The 25,931-nt window shown below is 37.9% G+C and overlaps 1 protein-coding gene across 3 annotated transcripts in view; it reads right to left on the bottom strand.

Moving 5' to 3' along the window:
* The window catches only part of FBXW7 (F-box and WD repeat domain containing 7), a 123,394-nt gene that overhangs the window by 5,715 nt on the left and 91,748 nt on the right, over nt 1-25,931 (bottom strand). For all 3 annotated transcript variants that reach the window (XM_081332827.1, XM_081332829.1, XM_081332828.1), the window contains 7 exons: nt 23,651-23,785; nt 16,416-16,539; nt 15,712-15,848; nt 10,783-10,896; nt 8,546-8,727; nt 7,061-7,286; nt 2,912-3,122 (listed from right to left, as the gene is read on the bottom strand). In XM_081332827.1, coding sequence (XP_081188953.1) covers nt 2,912-3,122; nt 7,061-7,286; nt 8,546-8,727; nt 10,783-10,896; nt 15,712-15,848; nt 16,416-16,539; nt 23,651-23,785 — 1,129 coding nt within the window. The remainder of the gene's footprint in view (nt 1-2,911; nt 3,123-7,060; nt 7,287-8,545; nt 8,728-10,782; nt 10,897-15,711; nt 15,849-16,415; nt 16,540-23,650; nt 23,786-25,931) is intronic.

The raw sequence follows: 25,931 nt of genomic DNA, 5'->3' as shown, positions 1-25,931 counted from the left end.
CTGGACAACCTTTAAAATTGGCTCCCCCCTCCTTCTCCAAGGCAAGCTGCCCTCCTCTCCATCCTGCGCCCCCACTCCCAAAGAGTTTGGCTGGCGGTTTGTCAATCACAGCTCTTCCTCATCATCCCCCTCCCCAATCTGGCTTCAGCACAGAGTTTTTGCTTGAAGAAGAATGAGTTTTGCTCCATTTTCCGACCTTACCACCATTGCTAAGTGAATCACTGCAGTTAGTATTCAGGTTGTTAAGTGAATCTGGTTTCCCCTTGTGACGGGTAGGCAGCCTTGGCTGTTTTATGAGTCCTGGGCTTAAACTCCCAGAATTCCTGAGCCAGTATGGAAACCTCTCAATTTCTCCTCAGCATGGCTGGCTCAGGAATTCTGGGAGTTTAAGCCCAGGACTCATAAAAGAGCCAAGGTTGCCTACCCGAGTCCTTGGGGATGGCAGCCCCACCTGCGCCTCCTTACCCAGGTTCTTAAGGTAAAATCCTTTTTAAAAGGCCAGCCTTGCACACAGGTGGCTGTGAGCAGCTCCAAGACCGTTTCCCCTCAGCTGCTTGGGAACGAGTAAACGCCCCTCCCATTTGGTGACTGTTATTATTCATTTATAAGCAAAAGAACAAAAACAGAAAAATCGAAGAGATAAAAAGGGGGGAAAAACAAAATACACCTTTGAAAAACTGAAAAGGAGGGGATGGGGAAGGGGTTCTCTGAAGGATTCTGAGGAGGGGGGAGGGGGGTGCAGACAGAGAAGAATGGGGAGACACCAAGAAGGGGAGATGGGGGAGAGAGAAAAAGAGAGAGAGAGGAAGGGGGGAAAAACACCCAAATATCCCCACGGGGGTTATGGAACCTCTTTACAGATCGAGGAGGGGGCGGGGGGGGCTGGGAAAAAGGGGAAGAAGTAGGGCTGTTAGCCCCGGCGACGAGAGGCAACGGGGGGGGCGAAGCGCGCCTTTTGCTCTTTTGCCTTTTGCTCTAGTCGCCGGGGTTAAGAGCCCCGGCGACGAGAGGCAACGGGGGGGGCGGGCGAAGAGGCAACGGGGGCGGCGGGCGAAGCGCGCCTTTTGCTCTTTTGCCTTTTGCTCTCGTCGCCGGGGCTAAGAGCCCCGGTGACGAGAGGCAACGGGGGGGGGGGGGGGCGGCGGGCGAAGAGGCAACGGGTGCGGCGGGCGAAGCGTGCCTCTTGCTCGCTGGGGCTTTCGGCCCCGGCGACAAGAGGCAACAGGGGGGCGGCGGGCGAAGAGGCAACGGGGGGCGGCGGGCAAAGCGCGCCTTTTGCTCTTTTGCCTTTTGCTCTCGTCGCCGGGGCTAAGAGCCCCGGCGACGAGAGGCAACGGGGTTGCCGGCGGGCGAAGAGGCAACGGGGGGCGGCGGGCAAAGCGCGCCTTTTGCTCTTTTGCCTTTTGCTCTTTTGCCTTTTGCTGTTTTGCTCTCGTCGCCGGGGCTAAGAGCCCCGGTGACGAGAGGCAACGGGGGTGCCGGCGGGCGAAGAGGCAACGGGGGGCGGCGGGCAAAGCGCGCCTTTTGCTCTTTTGCCTTTTGCTCTCGTCGCCGGGGCTAAGAGCCCCGGCGACGAGAGGCAACGGGGGTGCCGGCGGGCGAAGAGGCAATGGGGGGCGGCGGGCGAAGCGTGCCTCTTGCCCGCCGGGGCTCTCGGCCCCGGCGACGAGAGGCAACGGGGGGGCGGCGGGCAAATAGGCAACGGGGGGCGGCGGGTGAAGCGCGCCTTTTGCTCTTTTGCCTTTTGCTCTTTTGCCTTTTGCTCTCGTCGCCGGGGCTAAGAGCCCCGGCAACGAGAGGCAACGGGGGGGGCGGCGGGCGAAGAGGCAACGGGGGGCGGCGGGCGAAGCGCGCCTCTTGCTCGCCGGGGCTCTCGGCCCCGGCGATGAGAGGCAACGGGGGGGGGGGCGCGGCGGGCAAAGAGGCAACGGGGAGGGCGGCGGGCGAAGCGCCTTTTGCTCGCCGGGGCTCTCGGCCCCGGCGACAAGAGGCAACGGGGGGGGGGCGGTGGGTGAAGCGCACCTTCTTGCTCGTCGGGGCTGCTAGCCCCGGTGACGAGAGGGAACGGGGGGGGGGGGAAGAAGCAGATCTACTTACGTTTTACTTCTTCCTCTTCCTCCACTCTGCCAAGTGCAGTAAAAAAACAAAGAGGTTTGTGGGTAGCCCACAAACGGTTTGTGGGTGGTCCCACAAACCAACCAATCAATTTAAACTTTTCAAGTTTTTTTGTGAGAAGTTTAAATTGATTAAGTTTTTTTAGTGCCACTTTTTTTTTCAAGAGGGAGGAGGCCTGGGAGCCGCATGGGCCGGCTCAAAGAGCCGCATGCGGCTCCGGAGCCGCGGGTTGCCGACCTGTGGGCTAGGGGTTCACATACTTTTTCCACCCTGCACTGTGAATGTTTCCATCTTATGTTCAATTAAAACATGACAACAGCTAATGTTTGTGTAGTATTATTTTAAGCAGACTGTGTTTTTCTATTGTTGTGACTTACATGACGTTTAGAGCACATTTTATGGCCAATTCATGCAAAACTCCACGTAATCCCAAAGGGTTCACATACTTTTTCTTGCAACTGTAGTTCTGTGGTAGGAATTCTTATATAAATATTCATTTATATAAATATTCATAGTTTGTTTAACCTTGCTTTCCAAATTATGCAATAAGATTTTTCCTTCCATGAAGCATATACCCTTATAAAAGCTTTGAAAGCATTCAACAAAATCCTTGGATTGTTTTGACTATTTGAAGAAAAATATCTCAAACCTCAAAATCCATCTTGATGATTTAATAATGAAGCATTAAAATACCACCTTAAGCAATCTGAACATTTCTAAACCATTTCATATGTACATGTATATAGATTACTATCGAAACACTTTATGACAGTTACATGAGGCTGTGAAATTTTACCTTGTAATGTCTGTAAACACTGTCCTGTTTTGATATCCCAGATTTTGACGGTAGAATCTGCATTCCCAGACACAAGAATGTTGTCTTTGAGTTCCATTCCACTTGTTAATGACTGGTGACCTGTTAATGTGTGAATGCAATTTCCTGTTTCCACATCCCAAACTCGGATTGAAGTGTCAAGAGATCCACTCACCACATGGATACCATCAAACTATGAGAAAAGAAGTTTACATATATCAACATATTTATATTTTCCCCAAATTATGATTATTGTTAGTTGCTTAATTCAATTCACAGTTTTATCTTTTCAGAATATAAGTTGATACAAATCTGTGAATAGTCTGATATTACAAAGTTCAATACATATTAAGAGAACGTGTGCCATCACAAAGTTACCCAATTATATATATATATATATTTGCTAAGGATAAACACTTTGCTTCAGGAAGCTACTTCCTACTCATTTGGAACAAGAAGTCAATTTTGTGACATGGAGTAACTTTCATCTTAAAAATAGTTCGGAGCATATGTGCCTTCATTATTTATAGGAGGACTTGAAACCTGGAACAATTTTATCATGGTGAAAATTATACCCATATATTTAAGTTTAATATGATTTGAACAGGATGCAAGATTTATTTTCTAATATCTACTAACAGGCTGAAAACCATTTCTGCTCACCTATAAATTCTATGTTTGAAAGGCATACTACAATATAGGCCACATTAATGCATATTTTCTTTCATTCCTGTCATATTTAGATTTCAAAAAGCATTCAAATTGGAAACATTTGTCCTTTTTATAAAAGAAAGCTAGCAGATATGGGTTATTAGTGATAAAACAGACTATATTCTCAACTACAGTTAACTAAAAATGACAATGATTAGCTGAATTAAAGGTCAACACAATTTAAAATTCTCTATTATAAGGTTAGAATTTGAACATAAATATTTTTGAAGACATTCTGGCTACATGTTTTACAGTTATAACAAATATTCTATATTCCTAATGGACAAATGGATTGAATGGCCTTTTTCTAAAAAATATACCTTTTTCACTAAATTGCTAAGTCATATTGCAATAGAGAAATTTTAACAAGGTGTACTTTTATTTAAAAAATTCCCTCTTTCTGTCAGAGAAAACATCCTTAGATACACACTACGTCAGCCTTTTAGTAGTCTGACTAAAATCATCAAGAAAATTTAGTCATGACTAGCGTATCCCAGTAATTTGCAAGGATTTAGTTTAAACCTGACAGTCTGGATCCAACCCACTCAATCAATAAAAATATAAAACGTTAAATTTTACTATGACATATAGCCTTTGAAGAATGTCTAATAATTTGAAGATTGCTTAATAATTTTAAGATTGTTCCTTTAATATTAAAAAGTACATTTGCAAATAAACAGATTTAAATACATACTATAAAACCAAATTAAGATGTTTTTTATTCTATAACCAAAGTATCTTACACATTTATAAAGCTTGTTTTTAAAAAGTTCAAATGTTTCACTATTGCACAATACAGTTTATTCCTTTCCTCTCTATATCTCTATCAACTATGGGTAACTTTTGAAAAAGTTTTCTATTAGTTAATGAGAAGAATTATAACCCGTTATTTTTAGTCTCCACTGCAAAGAGATGGGTGACACACATACTAAAATTAACCATTTCAACAGTATGATAAGAGAACTGGTAGTTGGAAAATGGAAACTGTGCATTGCATGTAGACAATGAATGCCTAACCCTGACATGTATGAATTAATGTGCACGTCTGCGTGAATGTGTATCACAGAATGCCAGGTGGCTTGTCCCTTTTGGAATTGTCCTAGTACTAGAATATTTCACGTTTTATTATTCTACTGGCCTCTTTTCTTAATTTAAAACAAGCAATTAACTTGGACCAAGTAATTTACCAGACATGTGATAAATGGGAAGACATACAGTCATAGCAAATATCCTTTATAGCATGAATTAAAATGACTACTATGTCACTTCTAAAACATACCAAAAAGAGAAAAAGAAAACAAGCTCATTTCTTTTAAGATGCTTATAGTTTTCAAAAGCTATATCTGGCAATGATTCTAATCTGTATTATAAGTGAAAAACATGTTTATTTTATTATCAAATCCTTTCATTCATAATAAGTAGGATTAAAAGTTGTTTCAAACCCCGCAAGGTACACTGTCATCATGTAGTGGACTTTATATCTGATCTCTAGTCTATTAGACAGAATCTAGTAATTGTTATAGAATCTAATATGGTAGTTACTTGTACCAGCAGTTGCACACCTCTTCATTTACTAATAACACACGTTATTCTTTGTAAGCAACCTCTATTATGCTTTGCATTGTATAAATTGATCCATGTCTATGCAAAAGAATAACCAGATTCAAATCTAGCACTGAAATGTCCACTGCAAAGAAAAGGGGGGCACAGTAAAGTCTTCTTCTCCTTAGGACAACCCATCCCTGACATCCCTGGGTAGTCTTAAGCAAGCAAACAAGATTTCACTCCCAAACACCTAAGCTATACTTCATTAAGAGATTCAGAATTTTCCTATAAATTAGACAATACTGATTTGTACATGTTATTAGCTCAACATAGACATGGCAGTGTCATATCTAATATCTGTTTTGTGATATTACAGTCAACATTACAGTCACTGACATGTTCTATATTTCACTCTCAAACCTCACTTTACAAAATTTGGTTCCACAGATGGGTGTGCAAATATGTGTATGTACACACACACACACACACACACACACACACACACATATATACAGATACATCCCTATCTAAGAAGTTATTCTGATAAAGCCATTTGTGGTCCAAAGAAGCTTGTACAATAATAATTTTGCTAGTCTTTACGATATTAGAAAACTCTCTACAATATATGTAGAAATGCTGATGACGTTCTATTATTAAACTGGCTTTCAATAAAGTCTAAATCAGTGGTTATGCACAGCATGCTATGACAAAAGTTTAATTGTTAAAAAATGTGACTTCAAAAGCTATAAATCAGATTCTCTAATTTTCACAATACAATTGAAAAATAACAAAAAATTAACCGTTAAAATAATTTCATGCTTTTCTGCTTTTTGTACCATGTACAGTAGACATGAATCCAATAAATGAATTATGCAATAATCGTCTATTAAATTGGTTTAAAAATTCATCTCAATGTTTAAAACAGTTAAATTTGATTAGATGAAGCAAACAAATCAATAAACTTTCTATTTTACAAGAAATTATATGTTTAAATAAGTGCATGAAAAGGAAGACAATTAAAGTATAACTTCAATATAACTGTTTTGCAAAGCACTTTCTTCAAACACGAGTTCCACTATTTCATGGTTCTTATAATTTATTTCTTGTAACGACAAAAATATCTTTGACACTCTAAGACAGGGGTGTCAAACTGCCGGCCCGCGGGCTGGAGCGTCACAGAGAAACCACGCCCATCCCATTTTCGGCAATGGGAAAAAGTTCCGATATGTCGCGCGATGTCACGTGACGTCGCAAGTTTGACATGCCTGCTCTAAGAAATGCTTTAAATGTAAATAGACATTTATTGTCATTAACAGATTTAATAACCCATCCAATTAAAAGTACTATTCATTTTTTTCATTTAGAAGATATATTTAAAACCTGCAGAGTTCATCTAAAATCTTTTACTCAATTCATTAGTAACTTATTAGAAAAATTCTTCACAAATCTTTCTGTAACACAAGAGAACACCATAATAATACATAATAAACATCCCTATTCATTCTCAGTGGTTATTATTAATTGCATAAATCAAATTATTCAATCTTAAAAGATATGCATTAAATTTAGCTCTATGAACTAAATTTAAGAAACTTATCTCAAATATATGGATGTGTAGTCAGAACAGCTAGCATATGTCAGATGATCTGGTCTGAATTCTTATAAGACAAATGGCTATGCTCTGATTTTTAATGTCATAATGTAACACAAAAGATTAGATGAATAGGGAAAGGAAGAAAAAGGAAAGTACAGAATGCATAGACCAAATAATTTGATCTCATTATTTGCCAATACTGTACTGGTTGCTCAGCAAATATTAGGCACCAATTAATTACTCTTGTTGAATACTGAAGGCACTTAGTACAAAATGCTTACCTGTAATGAATAGACTCTATTAGTATGCCCTTGCAAGGTGTGTAGACAGGTTTCAGTTTCTGGATCCCAAACTTTGACCATGAAATCATAAGCTCCACTAACAACCCTCCTGCCATCATATTGTACACATCGGACTGCAGCTACATGACCCATCAGAACATGTAAACACTGGCCTGTTTCTATGTCCCAAACTCTCAGGGTGGCATCTCGAGACCCACTGACAACTCTAGGAAGTGGAAAAATAAAAATAATGTGGCTGTTTTAGCAGTATTTAGTCCAGATTAAGCAGGCGGTATGTTTAAGCAGACATTTAAATCGACCCAACTCATAGGTAGGATGATAAAAACTATTTAACTGAAATATTACAACCAAACCTTTTAGGCTGAAAAAGAAAATATATTTGCAGGAAGTTCTGGGATTTCAGAAATAGATTGTCTTCATCAGGAGATATGGAATTTAGTAACAAATTAAAATATAAAGACTCAGATTAAGACTCTTAAAATGTGTCCTCTAAAAATCTTTATATAGGTAGTTCTCGACTTATGACCACAATTGAGCCCAAACTTTATGTTGCTAAGCAAGACAATTGCTTGAGTTTTTTGCCCCATTTTATGACTTCTGTTGCCACAGTTGTTAAGTGAATTACTGTAGTTGTTAAATTAGTAACATGGTTGTTAAGTGAAACTGGCTTCCCCACTGACTTTGCTTGTCAGAAGGTCACAAAAGGTGACAAAACGCCCCGGGACACTGCAATAGTCATAAATATGAACAAGTTGCCAAGCATCTGAATGCTGATCATGTGACCATGGGGATGCCACAAAAGTCATAAGTGTGAAAAATAGTCATGTCACTTTTTCAGTATTGTTGAAACTTTGAATAGTCATTAAACAATTGGTTCTAAGTTGAGGACTACCTATATTTTTCTTCTATTTAATATCACATTATTTTACTTTAATGGAACACCTGATTACAAAACATTCATATTGATCATGATCCCAGGTTTAAACTACCTGCATGCATCATACCTTTTAATAATGAACTGAAAGTAGCTGCTTCTGTATATTGATCTCCCTTATATTTTAATATCTTGACTTAGAAACTATAACTGTCTACCTTCTTTGTAAGAAAATGTGCAAAGTGCTTAGTACAAATAGATATTGCAGTAGAATAAAAGAAAACGACAGGAAGAGCCTTTATATTGAATAATTAAATTGAGCGGTATTCTATCTCATCTTTTAGTATTCTTTTTTGCATCCTCCTTTTTCTTAGGAAACGTTTTGTTTTTGATTTTCCTGCATTTGTACATAAATGAAAGAATAAAATGTATAATGCATAATAGTTTATTTATATTTACAAGTTGTCTAATATTTTTCTATTAAATATAAAACTTCAGTACAAAACTATATACAGTACATTAAAAATAATACTTAAATATCAGAGTATGTTTGTTACATTTCAAACAAAGTATGCAAGATAAATGCTTACCTTTTTTCATGGAGATGCATGCAACGCACAGTTGAGGTATGCCCATATAATGTATGTATACATTCTCCAGTCTCTGCATTCCACACTTTGAGGGTCCGGTCTGTAGATCCACTGATGATTATATTGTCCCTCATCTGTGAAGACCAGACTCCACCTGTATGTCCAACAAGTGTTCTTAAACACTGGAAATAGACAATTAATCTGGTTATCATTTAGACAAAGTTGACAAAAGACAGATGAACTAGTATGTTATTATTGCACATAGTAATATTCTGCATTCTTCAGGCTGATACCTGAAATAGGAAACTCAGCCATGTGGTAACATCAATGCAATAATTTTCTAGTGCCCTCACTGGCCTTCTTCAATTGTCCTATTATATAGAAATGGATTACTGGAACTATACTAGCAAGTCAGCCATGATGCATTCAAATACATACTTGATTTGAATCTGACACTGGAACAGCATAAAGCTGTATGTTATTGCAATATGTACAAGAAAGAAACAGCTTGCTTTTTCATGTTACTGCATCTTCAAACACTGTTTTTTGTTGTTGTCCAGGACTAACTTATATCCCTGGAGGAGGGGCTCATGGGTTGTTGGAAGGGTTCATAATTCTAGGAAAGTAAGACTAGAATTACAGTAGTCTCTATACTTATACTACAGATCTATATTATACTACCAAGATGGATTGATATATTAATTTGAACCAGCAATTGAGGAGATAATTTCATGCACAAATTCCATATGGATTATCTTAAATTACAGTGTGAGAGAGAGAGAGACAGACAGACATAGACAGAGATAGAACTAGAGATAGACAGTGTTACTTGAAAATAGCTTTTAATTTTTTTTGCTTGAATAATTCTAAAAGATTTATAATCTTTATAAACTGCAACTCATACAACATTTTGGCCAGTGACCTAATTTTAAAAGCTAAAGTGTGGCTGGTATATACAGTGTTTGTCCTTTGCCTTGGTGGTTAGGAAAATATTCTGAATGGCCCCATTGCTTCTTTGAACAATTTCTGCTACTAATTTTAGTTGTGTATTCCAAGTGCTGGGAATATGAAAGGCAATTTAATTGAAATTGGAAAGTGCACAGTATTTTAAATATAATGGTTTTCAAATAGGTATTTCCCAGACTGTAATAAATGAAAGGGGTTAAATTGTACTAATGCTGAATTTGGTTTGGCTTAGTAGCTTAAAGGCCACCCTAGAGGTAGTCTTAATTCTAGTGAACAGTGCTAAATGAATTAGATACATCATCTTCTGAATAGGAGACACACACGTTATTGTAAATAAACATATTTATTTAAGTATTATTTGAATTAAATTAAATACCACATTCTATCTGTAACATTGCATTTTTTCTGTTTATACACTACAATTATGTTAAATCATTTAGGGTGGGGAGGACAGGATATCAGCTATGTGGGAATGCGAGAACGGCTAACATGCTGCCAGTGACAAGACTGGATTCACATAAAAGAAAGGTAAAGGTAAAGGTTCCCCCGCACATGCGTGCTAGTCGATTCCAACTCTAGGGGCCGGTGCTCATCTCCGTTTCAAAGCCGAAGAGCCAGCGCTTGTCCGAGGACATCTCCGTGGTCATGTGGCCGGCATGACTAGACGCCAAAGGTGCACGGAACGCTGTTACCTTCCCACTGTAGTGTTCCCTATTTTTCTACTTGCATTTTTACGTGCTTTCCAACTGCTAGGTTGGCAGAAGCTGGGACAAGTAACAGGCGCTCACTCTGCTATGCGGCACTCGGGATTCGACCCGCCAAACTGCCGACCTTCTGATCGACAAGCTCAGCGTCCTAACCCACTGAGCCACCGCGTCCCTAAAAGAATAGTACATATGTACAATATATGATGTTGATATCCACTTCAAGATTACAGTGATCAAGTAACACTGCTCAAGAGGTAGTTCACAGTTTTGCATAATAAATTATGGATTATGGACCTTACATTATGGACTTTACAACCTCAGGCTTTGGGTTTCGTTCCCCATCTTGCATGATGGCCTGCTCTGTTATAAAGCAGAATACCACATTCCATATATTAATAAGGGAACTCTGGTTTAAAATGGGAGTGAAGTGAATAGAAAAGTGCAGAGATGAAATAGAACTATGCATTATGAATACCAGATTGAGCTACAGAAAGCATATTTTACAAAGCAAAGAACATATTTAGGATGAACTTTATTAAAATGCAGTAAACATATTTGATTTACCTTTCCTGTAACTGCTGACCAAACCTTTAATGTATTATCATCAGAACCACTGACTATTCGGTTACCGCAGAACTGTAGACATGTGATTACATGATCATCATGACCTTTGAGCACCTAGCAATATAAAAAACACATCTCAGACAAAAACAGAATTGATTATACCATTAAAATAAAAATGGTAGTTCTTATGGTTTTTAATTAGGATATATTTCTCCTGATATTACAAAACATGTTTTTATTTAGTTTTCAGCTGTTTAATCCAGTTTACCTATGTGAACAAGTAGCAATCAACTCATAGCAATATTGTAATACATAACATGATTTATCTTTCCATACTTCGTTCTAGTACCATTTTGCTACTTTTAATTGTGACGCCATTTTGTGCAAGCCTTTCCATATATACAGACTTTTCCAAATGGGCAACATTACAAATTCAGCTGAGTCTCTGTTGACTTTTTACTAACCTGATATCTGAATTTCATTACTCATTGGAATGGAAAAGAAGAAAAAAGAGGCAATCCCATTTTGAAATTAGACAAAAAGATTTGGCTCAAAAAGCATTCTCCACTGTTCATTGGTGAAATCATTTACATACTTTTTTCCATAAAAATTAAAATGGCATTCACAAGCTCTATGTAAACTTCCATATGTTCACATTTGCATACGCAAGTTCCTTACTAGTTCTTCCTTTAGAGGAACTAATAGATCTAAAGTTGCTTAATTTTATAGGACTGAATTACATGCCTGCAGACAATGCTGTGATTTAACATAGATTAAAGAACGCTATTTTTCCTTTCTGATAAGCCCCAGTAACATCCCTCAAAAATTTCTGTATCTTAATCAAACATTTTGAAGACAAATCTCTCATATTATGGCTTTTGAAAATATTGTAATAAAATAATGCCTATCTGAATTGCTCTCCACTCAGATATAGCAACACAGTTTTCATTGAGCCCTACCGTTATGGGCTAATCTAGATCTTAGATACAAATAAATTTAACTGAAAAGGCCACAAAATTAATGTCTGTAGCAATTATTTACAGAGCAGAATATTTGGCAGTATGATTTTTCTATTAGTACAATCTGGCAATATTAAATTTACTGTTCATTTTCATCTTTATGACATATTAAGGTAGGACACATATATTCCTAGAAGATTCTTGCAGCAATCTGTTGAGGTTTGAAAACAACTGGAGATTTTGCTTTTCAATCTAACTTTTATTCTCCTAGTTCGCATTATTTAGTACTTAATCTTTGAGATATCATGACCAAAATTCAAGTTCCATAATAGTATTAACCGTAATACTATTAAGTAGCATATATTTACAGTCATACTCAATACACATTGATCTGCAGGTATAACTTAAGTTGATGCCTTAGCATATTAAAAGAGCACCTTTAACTGTTTGCATACTACACAAAATGATAATACCATTGCAACTGATGATTTGTTATATCTTGCATGCTATAATTTGCCTTGTTTTTAGAAATATTTGATAATTGTAGAAATCCCTAAAAAAGCAAGTATCTCTTAATGTAGGATATTATTCCTGTTAGGGAGCCTCTGGAAGGAAGAAAAGCCAGAGAGACCAGTAAGGTATAGACAAGATTCTATTATTCAAAAAAATTGATGTGCCCTGAACAGTTTTACCTATTATAATTTCTAACTTGAATTTCTCAATAATTAACATTGAAAACTGAACACAGCTCACTTTTAAATTCAATTTTTGTTGACTGTGAAAATTATTTTAAAAAGTCTTTATTGATTAGCCCTTGGGCCATATAAAGTGCAAAGTTCCAGCAACAAATTGTTACTAAAATTTGATAAAAGCAATTTAAAATGGAATTTGATAAAATACAATTTAAAATGGAATTAGAATAAAATACGATTTAAAATGAAATGATAATAAAATACAATCTAAAACGAAGTTGTAATAGTGTACAATAATTTAAGATATAGATTAAAATATGATAAAATTATATTTTGGAGTCGCCCTTGCAATCTCCCCCAATCAGTCCCACATATGCAATCTCAACCGAACCATTTTGTTTGGGTACTGTGCTACGTTAAATGTTGTTTTCAAGTTCTGGCCAGACATAAGGTAAGTTATTTTGATATGGGGATCCTACAAGCTAGACTTCAGCAGTATGTGGATCGAGAACTACCAGAAGTACAGGCAGGATTTCGAAGAGGCAGAGGAACTAGAGATCAAATTGCCAACATACGCTGGATCATGGAGAAAGCTAGGGAGTTCCAGAAAAACATCTACTTCTGCTTCATTGACTATGCTAAAGCCTTTGATTGTGTGGATCATAACAAACTCTGGCAAGTTCTTAAAGAGATGGGAGTACCAGACCATCTTATTTGTCTCTTGAGAAACCTATATGCGGGTCAAGAAGCAACAGTGAGAACTGGACACGGAACCACTGATTGGTTCAAAATTGGGAAAGGAGTCCGGCAAGGCTGTATACTGTCGCCCTGCCTATTTAACTTATATGCAGAGCACATCATGAGAAAGGCAGGGCTAGATGAATCAAAAGTTGGAATTAAGATTGCCGGAAGAAATATCAACAACCTAAGATACGCAGGTGATACCACTCTAATGGCAGAAAGTGAAGAAGAACTAAAAAGCCTCTTGTTGCGGGTGAAGAAGGAGAGTGCAAAACTTGGGTTGAAACTTAACATTAAGAAAACCAAGATCATGGCATCTGGCCCTCTCAATTCCTGGCAAATAGATGGGGAAGAAATGGAAGTAGTGACAGATTTTATTTTCCTGGGCTCCAAGATCACTGCAGATGGGGACTGTAGCCAAGAAATTAAAAGACGCTTGCTCCTGGGGAGGAAAGCCATGGCAAATCTAGACAGCACACTAAAAAGCAGAGACATCACCCTGTCAACAAAAGTGCGTATAGTCAAGGCTATGGTCTTCCCAGTTGCAATGTATGGCAGTGAAAGTTGGACCATAAGAAAGGCTGAGCGCCAAAGAATTGAGGCCTTTGAACTATGGTGCTGGAGAAGACTCCTGCGAGTCCCTTGGACTGCAAGGCGATCAAACCGGTCAGTCCTAGAGGAGATCAATCCTGACTGCTCTTTAGAAGGCCAGATCCTGAAGCTAAAACTCAAATACTTTGGCCACCTAATGAGAAGGAAGGACTCACTGGAGAAGAGCCTAATGCTGGGAAAGATCGAGGGCAATAGAAGAAGGGGACGACAGAGAATGAGGTGGCTGGATGGAGTCACTGAAGCAGTAGGCGTGAGCTTAAATGGACTCCAGAAGATGGTAGAGGACAGGAAGGCCTGGAGGAATGTTGTCCATAGGGTCGCGATGGGTCGGACACGACTTCGCAGCTAACAACAACAATGGGTCATTCCTTTGGTATATAAAGATTGCCGGCGGGTAACGCCCAGGGGGAGGGCCTTCTCAGTGGGTGCGCCTGCCCTCTGGAACCAGCTGCCTGTAGAGTTGAGGACTGCCCCTGACCTCCTTTCATTCTGCCGGGACCTGAAGACCTGGCTCTTCGAGCTCTCTGGCCCAGGCTGAGAATTTTAACTTTAATTTTAATTTTAATTTGGGTTTTTATTCTCTCAGGGACTATTATAATCTTTTTAATTGTTTTTAATTTTTGTATTTCTTGTTTTAATTCCCTGTAAACTGCCCTGAGTCCTTCGGGAAAGGGCGGTATACAAATCCAAATAAATAAATAAATACATACATACATACATACATACCAAGATACCTGTCTCTCACCCTCTTATACAGGCAACAGTCAAATAGGATGTGAGCCAGGTCTTCTACGTCTGCCGCCCCAAAATGCAGAGACGCTCATTGTAGTGTATAACATAAAATCTCCCATATCTGACCATTGTGACAAGCTGTTCGAATCTCGCTCACATAAATATCTCCCTAAGATGTTTTGGGAGTTGTAACTTCAAATAACTGTCTACTTGGAAAGTATGTTTGTATTTACTCAGCCATTTCAAGTTACCCACCATACCAAGGATAGCTATATCAGTTTGTGCTTCTATATCCTTAATTCTTTGGGCAACTCTTTTTTTGGATTGTTCTCCTGTTACGCAAGAGACAGGAAGGCCACAGCTTCTTACAAAATTTGTTAGTTTGGTGATCCAGGAGATTTGTGATTGTGGTTTTATTTGCTCTATTAGGCATAACTTAGGGAGTCTATCAGTCTTCATTTCATTAACTTTGCACCAGTAGTTATAAGCTCTAATTTTAGATAATGCATGGATTGTATGAATTCCCAATTCAGCTCTAACTGCTGCAGCAAATGTTCTTGGATCTACACCCAAAATACATCTCAAATGCTGGGACTGTGTTTGTTCTAGTACTGTGGTTGAGTAAAGACCCCAAATTTCTGCTCCATACAAGAGCATTGTGGTAACCTTAGCCTTATAAACCTTGATTAATGGGGCTAGGGGCCCTGCGTAACTATGGTTCTTTAGTTTGAGCAGTAAATTCAAATGGGCTTTTGCTCTAAATGTACTCCGCTGATGATGGCAGACCCAAGATCCAGTCTTGGAAAAAGTTATGCCCAAATATACAAAGGTGTTAACCTGTTCAATTGGTTCACCATCTAATTGCCACTTATGTCTCTGATGGTTTCTTCCAAACACCATTATTTAACATATAAATGGAAGCATTTATACTTTTTGTATATGATATGCTAAATTGCATGTATGCATTAAAATGGATGTAACTGCCAGCATATCAAGAAGTAACAAATTTGTTTTGAGCTGTAATACTTATAACGTGAGAGAAAAGATAATACAAAATACTGAACCTGAACTTTTGCAAATTATCTGAACAAAGTTAGATTCTTAAATATTGAAAATAATCAGAACAGACCAATACTAAGATGTGATTTTACTATATTCATAATATAATAGTCTATTCAAGAATGGTTCGTTACCTTCGGAGATTTAAGTTCACCTCGCCGCCAGTTAGTATCAATTCTGTGCTGCCTGATGTAAGCACTTTTCCATGGGCTATGAATAAAGCCTGGCTTTATTACTTTTCTCCTCTTGATATGTAAAGGTTCATCAATTCCTATATATTTTAAGCAAACCCAAAATGATGTTAATTGTATGTTTCATTACCCTCCCTTTCTAAAATGATAAACTACTGCCAATTGTGTAACATTCTTAGTGATGTCTCACCTATTTGTCATGCAACTCAAAACTATTCTATCCTCCATTCAATTTATCATAAAGCCTTATACTACAACCCTTATTTACCTCTGTTATTTCAAATGTCTCATTTAAACTTTTTTAATTAAATATTTACTATTCCCTGTATAATAACTGAGCTGCTGTTCCTCATTTTCAAGCTTTATATATGATCTGGAGGAACATGAGGCACATCTCTTTCGGTTTTTTTGAATCTACAAAAAAAAAAAAGGTTCAGCAACACTCAGTTGAATTCTAGTGTTGAATTCTAGTATTCCAGCCTTGAATACCAGAATTCATATTTATTGGCTTGTTTGATTTACCATAGCAAGTTAACATATATTTGGAACTGGTTTTTTGGTGAAATATAAATATTCAAAATAATGATCTTTCCATAACCAAAGACATTTTTTCAATGACTCTCAGAACTTAAAAATTTTAACTTTACCTTCTTCTCTGCATTTCTCTCTCCATAGAAGATTGTCTTCTGCCAGAATTCTCCAGTATCGACATGTTTGTGCTGCCTGCAGCAAGTCCTTGGGATCCAGGAAAGAAAGCACATATAGAGCCAGCTACAAAAATTTTAAAAAAAGTGGAAGTTGAAACTCATCGAAATAATTAGGTAATTTACTATGCCTTGTATATTCACTTATATAATCAATAAAGAATGATTATGACAAACACAACATGCATAATACCTATATCTTGCCAACTTCTCCAAAATGCCAAGAAACATCCTTGAATTTGAGAGGTTTCTACAAATACTACCTACTGCTACTACTGATGTGGAGTCCTTGGTACTCTCTGTTTGCTTGTGGATGTTTCATTACCCTGCTGGGTAACATCTTCAATATGAGTATGAATAGGGTTTGCACCTGGATTAATATTCAGTAGCTTGCCCTGCCAGTTTTGGTGAGGATGTGGTTTTGTTGTTGGTAGTTCTTTGATTAGAGTATTGTTTTCTGCTTGATTGTTTCTCTGATGGAAATTCCAGCTTATCTGGTATTATCTGATGTGTTATGATTTCTTGTTTCCTTCTTAGTTTTTGTATTGTCTTGTTTGAATGATGTCTAAATATGGTTTATTTCTATGTGTCTACTTATGGCTGATTTGTCTGAATGCTAAGCTTTCAGGAATTCTCTAGTGTTTTTGGATTTAGATTGATCTAGGACACTCACGAACCAGCTTGCTCATGAGCCAAATTATAGCCAACAGACTATAAAAAAGGAGATCCACATTAGACACAAAACCAGCTAGGTGATCTTGTGCTCAATTAGAATTTTTTGCAGTCTTAGCAGCAGCATTAAACACCACAGGATTTACTATAGAGATCCAAGAAAACATAAGGCAACAATCATACCATAGATCAGAAGAATTCTGAAGCAGAGCCAATTCAAAGCAGAGGATAGAGCAACCCTCAAAAACCTGAAGAAGGACCAAACCATCACATTCTCCCAGAAAACAAAGGCCAACTATGATTATCATGGACAGAATGCATACAAAAATCCAAAGAATTCCTGAAAGACAAAGAAACTTACATCTCAGTAAATACCAACCCAACACTGCACAAACCAATTAAGAGAACCCTCAACAACCTAACCAAGAAAAGTCAAATAAAAAAAGAACAGTGGTGGATGAAAAGCGGTGGACTCATTCTGCCACTCTTCTATGGACATCCAAAAATACACAAGCTGACATACTTCTTTGTCTAATTATATTACCAGGGATCCCAACATACAACATTGCCAAAGAATTTATAAACAAGTTTGGATATCTTTGGATAGTTTCAACTCTCCATTATAGTGCCTCCAGAAAATCAAAGAGCTAAAAATAGACGCTCATGAAATTATACTTTCAACATCATAGCATTTATATGTCCATAGATCCAGAACTAATGGCAGCAGCACTACACAACATGCCCAACCTAACCAAATACACTAAGATCAAAATACCTAGAAATCATGGATCTCATAAACTTCTGCCTAACTACCTACTTTCATTTTGATAAATAAATATATTAACAAAACAGAGGAATACCCATTGGATCACCACACTCAGGACTCATAACAGAGATTATAATTCAGTGTCTCAAAACTATAGCAATGCCACACATGTGGCCAAAACTATGGAACTGATATGTAAACACCACCTTCATCATAATAAAAAGAAACAACTAGAGAAGATACACAATCAACATCTTCAAAGTAATAAATTTAACAAGGGAAGAGGAAAAATATCAAGACACTAGCACTCCTGGATATCTTCATCAGCAGAGGAAACAATGCAAATTAGAAATGTAATTCTATTGAAAAATAACCCACATTAACTAAGTGCTCCAGTACTAAGCAACAATCTATCCTCACACAAGATGATCTGTATAAGAATGCTATACTGCAGCAGCACAGAACACCAGAAAAAGGAAAGACTGCCGATACGATAACTTCCAACAAAATAGATACCCCTACAACTTTATCAAAGAGTACCTGACCACTCAACCTATTATAATCCAACTAACACAAGCTAGAAAACGGATAACACTACCATACATCAAAAACATCTCAGAAACAACCAAAAGACAATTACAACAACACATCACCGTAGCACAAAAATTAAATAAACCCCTCCCAAATATCTTCAGTAAATGACCTAGCAGCCCAAGAAGACAAAACAGGAGCCATTTATAACATATAGTTATAAGTGCTAATGCTATAGTGTAAGGAGTGTAAGAGCCACCAAATGGCACAGAGAAGTAGAAAACTAGCAGAGTATCCATGAATACCAACTAGCTGTCAGAAGACATATGAAAACTCCTTAATCTCACAACACATAGTTACATTCAACCATAGCTTCAATTGGGAAACTGTGAGCATCCAAGGTAAATCCAAAAATGCTAAGGAATTCCTGGAAGATTGGGATTTAGACAAATTAATAGACACACAGAAATAAACCATATTTACTCTCCATTAAAGAGAGACAGTGAGAAAGCAAAAAAAGGAAACCAAAAGACCAGAACACATCCTCTTCAGCAGCCAACATCCAGATAAGCAGAGATTAATACCAGATAAAACACATATGCACTTATCCTTAATCAAGGAACTACCAAGGGGTAAAAACAACAACACATATCTACCAAAACTGGTAGGGGAAGCAATTGAATATTAATCAGGGAGCAAATCCATACTCATTCACACTGATGATGTTACCCAGGAGGGTAATGAAACTTCTGCAACCAACCATGCTCAGAAAGCACCAAGGACTCCACAGTTCAACCCTGAACTACATGCAGTCTCCTCTATTGGTACTACTGATGTATTTCAAATCACCAGGTTATGTTAAAAATAAAATAGTAGAACAGACTATAATTTCTGAGAATCTTAAGTGGAATTTCTATATAAACACTAAGAAGAGTTGAAGACCTAATTTAAAGCAATGGATTTGATAAGAATGGTTTCTGAGGAAAACAGGCTTGCAGCATAACCTGTGATTCTAATTATTTTGCTGAAAATAAATGACAAGTTCATTTATGAGGTGATTCGGCGTTGGAAACTCTCTAACAATATCATATTGACCTTATTTGTTTAAGGAAGCATTATATATTTTGGTCTGCTTGATTTAATCAAAATATTTATAGTTCTGCACTTCAATTTTCTTTAGTTCTTAATTTGGTCATTTATGCTGTGTAAAATGTGCATATTGTCCTAAATATCCTTAATAGCATTCAAGATATTTTAATAGGCTAAAAACCTAATTCAAAGCAATTATATAAAGAAAAAAATGAGAACATGATTGGAAAGAAACAGTTCATAAGTGAAAAAATATAAAAGAAAAAAACTAATATATTTTACACTCAAATCGTAGAAATGGAAAACAACAATCATCCTGAAAATTAGGACAAATTATAAGCAGTGGTGGGATTCGGCCAGTTTGCACCACTTCGGCAGAACCGGTAGCTAATTTTTTGTTGCCCAGGCCCAGAATGGACTTCCGGAAACGGCATCCACACAAAGAATCAGTTATTCACATATTTGAATCCCACCACTGATTATAAGGTAGTAGTTCTAAATCTACTTTATTGTAGTAGTTCTAAAATAAAATTGTAAAATCTAAGACTCAAAAAACTTCCACTGTAAGGGATAAATATAAGTGCAAGGAGAGTAACTTAGAACAAATTCAAAATATTTCTGAACTAATCATAATCCTGTCTTCTCAACTCAGGCAGGTTTAGAAAATCAGAGTTAGGGGCCATTAAAAATTACATTTTGGATATAAAATAACAAAAATGGATCCAAAATGAACGGCAAGTTTTTTTTTAGAGAATAAGGGGAATACTGGGAATATAATCTACTCAATTTTAGCAAAGTTTTTGATAATAACTCATCTGAGCCAAAGGCAAAGAATGATATGATACTTCACAGTGCTTTACAGCCCTCTCTAAGCGGTTTACAGAGTCAGCATATTGCCCCCAAACACCTGGCTCCTCATTTTATCAACCTTGGAAGGATGGAAGGCTGAGTTAACCTTGAGCTGTGGTGAGACTTGAACTACCAAAATGCCAGCAGCCCGCAGAAGTAGCCTGCAGTACTGCCTTCTAAACACTGCGCCACCACGGCTCTTTACAAGCACCTGAAGGCAAGACAAGAAGTATTTCTATTTCTATTGAAGACAGTTGGACGAAAAATATCCTTGTAGAATCTAAGCAGAGAATATGGGACTGACATTCAGATAGACAGAAAACAGTACAGGTGGTCCTTGACTTACGACTGGTAGCTAAGCAACTGAAGTAGCAACAGACATCTTCAGGGCTAATGACCCAAATTTAAGTTCTAATGGCTGCTCCCTACACTCCCCCCCCCAGGAATAGGATTGTATTTTGGGTGCTTGGCCACTGGTACACATTTACAGCTATTTACAGTGTTCCCTGGTCATGTGACTACAATTAAAATGGGTGTGTGTGTTTGCTGCAAATCAGCAAAACCTCTGGTTTTGGGCAAAACAAGCTCATTAGCTAAAATGGGTTCACTTTATGACTGCAATGTTTGGTTAATGACCACGACATCCAAATTACAACTGCCACAAAAATTATAAAATCAGGTATGATCACATGACCCATTTAATGACTAGAATGTCTTAATATCACTCTAGCCTCAGTTATGCTTATAAATCGAGGACTACTTGTACTTCTGTAAGATTCTGTATACCTCACACAGAAAGCTCTTCTCCAAAGCCCAAATAGATTGTTTCCCTAACAGAGTGGGGAGGCAGGGAATGCTAGGGTCCCTTCTCCTAAGGAGGTCCATTTAGTGGCACCCATGAAGAAGGGCCTTCTCTGTAGTGGCTCCCTCCCTGTGGAATATCTGCAGAAATGTTATGGCCCCCTCAGAGGAGGAGGTTCAGAAGAGGAGGAGGAGGAGTTGGAGCTCGGACCATCTGACAGGGAAGGCGCACCAGGGGCAGAGGACAATGCTGTCCCAAGCCCCTCAGACATTGGGGGAGGTGGTCGACCACTGCCTGCCTGCTTGCACAAACACAGGGGAGAATTGGCTAATGACCAGCACTGGTGCTGATAGGCAGCCAATCTCCTCTGAGAAGGAACAGCTGCCTGCTCCATTTGATCCAAGGGCAAGGAGAGTGGAGCATAGGCAAAATTATACAGAATAGTGATGACATTTTTTCCGCTAATTTCACAAATTGGCAAAAAAACCCAGTTAATTGAAACATAAAGGTAACGGAAAGCATTCTTTGTAAAAATGGTGAACTAAAAGAAATAATTAAAACCTACTTGTCCACTTAATCTTTCCTTTGCAATTAATACTTAGCACATGTATTCCCTGTGACAACTTTATTGATATATTCTTCTAAGACACAGTAGACACCCTTCTTGAGAAAGGATTTTAAATAAACTGAATGTTTAATTTTTAGGCAAAAGATTTGAAGAAATAACAGCAGGGTCTTATATTTAAGCAAAATTATTTTTACTATAGAGAAGCTCAATCTGGCAAGAATGATTTACATATTTCTGGGGATTTACCAACTTTAGCTGTGGATTGGGTGGCACTTCCCCAATCAGAGCTAGCTCACAGTATGTGTTTCTTTTGTGCTCAAGGAGCAGATGACCTCTTTGGTTAGGAAGGTCTTTGTACATATTCAACTGATGGGCCAACTGCACTCTTTCCAGGATTGGGAGGCCCTCCTCATGATCACTCATCCCTCAGTCCATTCCCACTAAAAGCACTACAATATGTTCAACAGGAAACTATCCTTGAAAAGCACTCAGAAAGTACAACTGTTACAGTATGGGTTGGTGCCAGCTGTAGGATGGTACCTTCCTGTAACACTATAACAGGTAGTCCTTGACTAATAATTATTTGTTTAGCAGCTGTTTAAAGTTACGACGGCATCGAAAAAAATGACTAACTGCTCCTCACGACCGTTGCAACATCCCCATGGTCACGTGATCAAAATTCAGGCTCTTGACAAGTGGCATATATTTACAATGGTTGCAGCATCCCAGTGTCATTTGCAACCGGCGTCTGACAAGCAAAGTCAAGGGGGAAGTCAGATTTGCTAAATGACTGCATGATTCACTTAATACCTGCAGTCATTTGCTTAACAACTTTGGCAAAAGAGTCGTAAAATCTCACGTAGCAACTGAAATTCTGGTCCCAAATATGGTTGTAAATTGAGGACTATCTGCATACAAGTTGTATTAGTTACCAGTAGGCTTGTGAATTCAATTCAAGGATCTAATTGTTATCTAACGTGTCCTTCATAATATAGAAGCAGGACTGGTTGTATCCTATTATGTCTGCCTATTTGGTAAGATCCAATAAACTCAGCATGTTTTGGGTCTCATATATTAAACAGGGTCACCTCATGAAGGGTGTTGTCTCTCTCATTGTATATATGTCCGCTGGAACATTTCCCTCAACATCTGCACAAACCCAATGTTATCTGCCTTCAAGAAAGTGCTGAAGATCAGGCTCTTTCTGCAGGCAGTAAGGTAAGGCATAAAGAGTAGTACCCTTTAGTATGGGTGAATATTTTGTAATTGCGTGCCCCCCCCCCCTCCATGGTTGTAAGAATTTTGTTTTAACTGTTCTACGGATTTAAACCTTGTGAATTAATCAGAATGATGTGTGAATAGGTGGCCACAAAAACTGAATAAATGAATGAATAAGACTTGTCTATGTTTAAGATTCAAATAAAGATTTGTATGCTTGAATAAATAGCTTCTCTGTCTACTTAATTCAAGGAGAATCCTAACAAACTCTACAAGAGATTATGTCATACATAATGAAACTAGTCCCTCCAGGAAAGATAATATCCAACTTTGGGAAGCTAAATGCTAACAAGATAGAAAGTATTTAATCTAAATAATTTTAAATCAGTTGTAAAGCTTCAAGAAAATTACAAATAAAAAAATGATGTAACAAAGCAGCCTGGGACATACAGTAAGTTAGTCAATGAAATAAAGTCATTGGTCTTGCAAGCATTTATTTAAGCTAAGAACTACATTATTAAATCATAGCAGTGTTCACCTTCCAAACTTTTTTAACACCAATTAGCACTGTTATGCTGAAAATATTGAGGACTATAATTAGTTAGGAAATGCTTAAGGGTGGCAAATGATATATTACATAGTCAAACAGTACCCAGAGCCCAATATTAAATAAGAATCCTCACCTCTTTGGGGAGCAAGGAAATGAAATCTCGTTGAAACTGGGGTTCAATCACTTGCATCATATGCTTCACTTGGGTAGGTTCACAACTATCAATCAATTCATCTAAGGCAAGCAACTTCTCCGGTCCACTCCAGCTCTGAGAGATACAAAACTGTATTTACTTTCACACTACTGTTTCAATAAACTGTAGCTAGAAAAACTTTGTAATATTTGGAAATTATTATAATAAACTCTTGAAGTAAAAAAAAATCTTATTTCATTTAATCATTTAAATTCATTGGTCTATCTCCAGTTGATTTAGGCTGGCGTACAATAAACAAAAAACAGCAAGAAATATTAAATCAATAGGCACCCTAGAGTGAAATACTCCACTAACCAATGCCACAAAACAAAACAGGGGCCATTAATTATGACAAATATCAACCCCAGGTTGAGACTAGAGCCAGATTTTCAAGGCTTTCTGGAACCAGGATCGCCGCGCGCTTCTGCAGGGTTGCAGGGGTGAGACAGAAGCCCCAGGATCGGCGCTTCCAGTGCACACAGGAGACAAGGGGGGGAGAGAGGAGAGGCTATAAAAGGTTTTGGCGGGAGAGGAAGAGAAAAAAAGACAACAGGGGAAAGAGGAGGGGACTGCAAAACATATATGGAGAAGCGCAGCCTTGAGAGGAATCAGCTGAAGGTGCACAGAAGAGAAAAGGAGGAGGGGAGAGAGGAGAGGCTATAAAAGAAGGAGAGAAAAAAAGAGGATATAAAAGAAGAGGGGAGAGAAGAGAGGATATAAGAAGGGGGAAGAGCAGAGAAGATATAAAAGAAGGCGGGAGAAAAGAGAGGATATTAGAGAAGGATATAAGAAGGGGGAAGAGAAGATATAAAAGAAGGCGGGAGAGAAGAGAGGATATAAGAGAAGGAGGGGAGAGAAGAGACGAAATAAAAGAGGGAGGAGAAAAGAGATGATATAAAAGGAGTGAATCTGGTTTCCCCACTGACTTTGTCAGAAGGTTGCAAAAGGGGATCACATGATCCTGGAACACTGTGACCATCATTTATATGAATCAAGTTGCCAAGCATGCAAATGTAGATTGACCCTGGGGATGCTGCAATGGTCATAAGTGTGAAAAATGGTTATAAGTCACTTTTTTCACTACCGTTGTAACTCTGAACAGTCACTAAGCGAACTGTTAAGTTGAGAACTACCTGTACTTTATCACTCCCCCCCCTTTTTAGTCAAGTTTTTTACACCTTGCTAGGTGACTGGTGGTACTCGAATACTGCCATATCCTAAAAGTGGTACAATCTGTGAAAAGGTTGAAAAGCCCTGATCCAAAGCACCTGAAGGCAGGACAAGAAGCAATGGATGGAAATTTATCAAAGAGAAATCCAATCTAAAACAAAGGAGCAATTTCCCTGACAATGAAAACAATCAGTGAACTGGTTTGCCTCCAAAAGTTTTTAAGACAAGATTGGACAGCCATTTGTTCAAAATGGTATAGTGTCTCCTGCTTGAGCAGGGGGTTGGACCAGAAGAACTGCAAAGTCCCTTCCAACTTTTTATTCTGTTCTATTATTGATTCCTGAAGTTAGCAATGAAAAATGCCACATATTCAGTCTTTAAAATGTATTTCCTTACACATGAGTCTGCAAATTATACTTACAAGCATAGATTGTTATATTGCATTATGGTTTATAGGAAGCATTCTTTCAACAATCAAAAAGTATAACTTGAGATTTAGGGCTATGTAATTTGCACACTGACTACAAACAAGGTCATTTTTATATGGAGTCAGAAAATAATTTGAATGATATTTAAATCTGAGATGGTTCAGTATTTTATATGCTTGTTTTGATTGTATGTAATTTCTGCTGACAATTAACTGTCAAATACCCAAACATGCAAGATATTACTGAAATTTCTTCCTTATAATTAAGATACATATTAATGATTGAATTAGTTCACCTTTCTATACTTCAGAAACCTCAATTTTGGGACTGTTAGTCTACTTCACATGTCTTTGGAAAGTATTAAGCGGAAACATTTCTTAAATTATAAAGTATACTGATAAGAATGTTTGTGACTCTAAAAAGTGAACAAATGTTCATCTAAATTCTATTAGTAAAGTGACTCTTGTTAAACAATCTTATTAAATAATAAATTAAAAACTGTAATGTACTGTGTATTGACCATACTGAATTAACATTTACTTTGCTGCAAAACATATGTGCAGTTTTGGATTTAGTAACTTGATAGCATGACCTTTAGTGGAAATGACTTATCAAATGTTTCC

The sequence above is a fragment of the Vipera berus genome (genome assembly GCF_964194415.1).
Source record: "Vipera berus genome assembly, chromosome: 7".
In the NCBI taxonomy this organism is placed as follows: domain Eukaryota; kingdom Metazoa; phylum Chordata; class Lepidosauria; order Squamata; family Viperidae; genus Vipera; species Vipera berus.
Note: the sequence above shows the minus strand (reverse complement) of the source record. Positions and strands in the feature narration are given on the sequence as shown.